The 2,778-nt window shown below is 42.2% G+C and overlaps 1 protein-coding gene across 13 annotated transcripts in view; it reads left to right on the top strand.

The window, feature by feature from the left end:
• Erc1 (ELKS/RAB6-interacting/CAST family member 1) overlaps positions 1-2,778 on the top strand; it is a 301,008-nt gene that overhangs the window by 244,948 nt on the left and 53,282 nt on the right. For 4 of the 13 annotated variants that reach the window (XM_031383189.1, XM_031383188.1, XM_031383192.1 and 1 more), the window contains one exon: positions 1,012-1,043. The exons of 7 other annotated variants lie outside the window; for them this stretch is intronic. In XM_031383189.1, coding sequence (XP_031239049.1) covers positions 1,012-1,038 — 27 coding nt within the window. In that variant the 3' untranslated portion in view covers positions 1,039-1,043. Of the gene's footprint in view, positions 1-1,011; positions 1,044-2,778 lie in introns of those variants that run through there. 2 more of the 13 variants (XM_031383193.1, XM_031383191.1) reach the window with 1 other exon arrangement.

Raw genomic sequence — 2,778 nt, 5'->3', positions numbered from 1 at the left:
AAAAAAAAATTTTTTTTGAATAGGGTGATAGATGAAATTCAATTTCTTGCCTTCATTTCCTGGCATGCCCCTTCAGCATGACATGACATTATCAAGAGATACTGCTTTCAGCTTGCTACTAATGCAAAAGAGACACTCATGAAACGGAAGAGAATCATACTCAATTGCAAATTTTTGAAAGGAGAAAAAAAGCCCTCCCAAGATCTTGAATGTGATAAATCCCTATCCTATTCATTGAGATTGGGGAGATTATTTCATATCTATGTGCCCAAAATCAGTTTCAACATCTCTGTTACACCCAGTCTTAATATGTGTAAAAATACAAAACTAAGGGGAAAAATAATAGCCAAGTAACTATAACCATGTGACTACAAAGTTAAGGAAAACTCCCCTGCTAAACATCTCCACCAAGTGACAACTGGAGCATTGCTTAGAAGAAGCCATAGAAACATATAGATGAAAGTAGCAATTGGTATCTGAAATGTTATTGTAAGAGTCAGAAGGAATGTTCCTGTCAGATGGCCTTTACTATGGCGGATGAGTACACCTAGTACTTTAGAGGAAAACAGCATCAGCCTTATGTCAAATGGAGAGCCATCTGCCCGGTGTCCCCCACCTAGAAACTACTGCGCTGCCTGCTTCCTGTTACTGAATTAAGACTGTCTTGCCTCTGCATGAAACTTGTCAGATCTTTTCCATGCAACAGGTTTGGATGAGGTAGAGGTGACAGGATGTGGGAAGGGCAAACAGAGATGGAGAAAGGCAACAAGCAGATCCTACAGAAGAGCTCTGGCTTGAGAACCTCGCACCAGCTCTGGGAAAGGAGGAGAATAGACATGGACCATAAACTCCTTACTAATTTGTCGTTTAGGGAGCTAGAACCTAATGTGTAAACAGCCAAGAACTTCTTTTCTGCTACATTATGTTTATGTCTTTGTTTTAATACTAACCAACTCTTTTTCATTCCCATGCTGCCCTGGGGCATTGTTCCCTTGTCATCTCTCCCCATAGGATGAGGAGGAGGGTATATGGGCATAGCCAATCAGATGCTCTTAGTTCAGCCATTTTGTTCAGAACGGTGAGAAACAGCTTTCCTTAATTATGGAAATGATTTTCACTTGCTATCATGTTTCTTTCTCCATGATCACCTCCACGTCTTCTCTGTTCAGTCGTGACTCCCAGTGTGCTTTCTGCTCCTCCATTGTCACGTGACTCCTGTGTGGATTGCTGTGCTTTTGACATAGTGGGGTTTGGACTTTGTGTCTTGTTTTCTTTTTGTGTGTTATTAGTCACATTTATAATTTCTTTCTGTACATTTTTGACAGAACTTCCAGGGCATATAACAAAATTTCTCAATTAATGATTTTATTTATAAATCATCCTATCTCTGATGATTTTACAGTGTCCTGTGTAGTAACTCTCCACAAATTGATGGGATTGAGGGATGGACAGACAGTAATGTTGCTATTAGCCTATGTTTAAAATATACTTTATGATAATTATAAATATACAGTCTGATTTATAATTGTTTTTAAAAAGCTGTGCTATGAACTGTACCTTCTCATGTCCCTCCCTGCCTGTAGAGAACACACTGAATTCTGAGGGCTGGTAGCTAGGATCTACCTGGGGCTTTGACATTAAAATATCAATAAAGAAAAGTTGGAACAAGGAATAAAGGAGGAGGATGGGTTTGTTTGGTTTTGTTTTGTTTAGGAAGAAGTTGTTTTAAATTTCTTACAATGCTGCCAGGACACTGTCTAGATTCTCCTGTACCGGCCATCTGGCTGGAAAACAGTGCAGCTGTGGCTGTGTCTTCCTTTGATCTGATGCCCTTGAGGTTTGTCTAAGGAAATCAGTTTTGTGGAAAGTGATAATTGTGACTACTAAGCTCACAGTACTGGTCCTTGCATCCGCTGGACACACCACCCATGCTTTTGTTGACCTCACTCCTTTGGAGTCCGTTCTCCCTGAAATGTTTCTGTCTTAATGTTAAACTGCTTTAAAAAATGCCACCATATCAACCTCTGAACACAGCCAAGAAGGATAGAAGGTAAGTCGTTCAGTGGCCGGGTCTCTGTGTGGCTCTCAGCACCAGGTGGGAGACGCAGGAAGGGAAATGTACAGCAGCAACCAGAAAGTGAGCTACACGCCAGAGAAAGCTAAAAACCAAAGGGAATCAGTTCCCTGGCTGTTCATCTGCACACTGCAGGGGCATGTGTTTGTTACTCTAGGCGAGGAGGGCCACACAATAGCTGTAGTTTAGTAGTCATTTGTAAAGCAGGGAGTGTGCCCCTCATAGACATACTCACAGCCCTTTTCTAGCCAATGATAAGAAACGCATTATTGCTTTGGGGTTACTGAGTAGTTTTACCAGGAGACTAAAAAATAAACAAGCCACCTCATGTCCTGGGTTTGGAGTCTGCTGCTCTGATGGAGCAAGACCTATCCCAAGCTTCCTGCTCTTGCACTGCCCTTTCTTACCTGTGTGTTTAGAAGCCAACTGTGCCTGCTGCTGTCCCTGGCTCTCATGGTGCCATTGCAGCTAGCTGGCTAGAACTGTTGTTCTTACAATACAGTGCTTCATACTTTCTAAACTCTGCCACACACTTTATATGGTAAAACATTTTACCTAAGAAAAAACACTAATAAAGGCTGGAGTTGGAGTGTGTGCCTATAATCTGAGGCCAGCTGGGCAGTGGTGGCGCACACTTTTAATCCCAGCACTTGGGAGGCAGAGGCAGGCGGATTTCCAAGTTTGAGGCCAGCCTGGTCTACAGA

The sequence above is a fragment of the Mastomys coucha genome, unplaced genomic scaffold (assembly GCF_008632895.1).
Source record: "Mastomys coucha isolate ucsf_1 unplaced genomic scaffold, UCSF_Mcou_1 pScaffold20, whole genome shotgun sequence".
Taxonomy (NCBI): domain Eukaryota; kingdom Metazoa; phylum Chordata; class Mammalia; order Rodentia; family Muridae; genus Mastomys; species Mastomys coucha.
The sequence above is the reverse complement of the archived record's forward strand: the minus strand, read 5'-3'. Positions and strand labels throughout refer to the sequence as shown.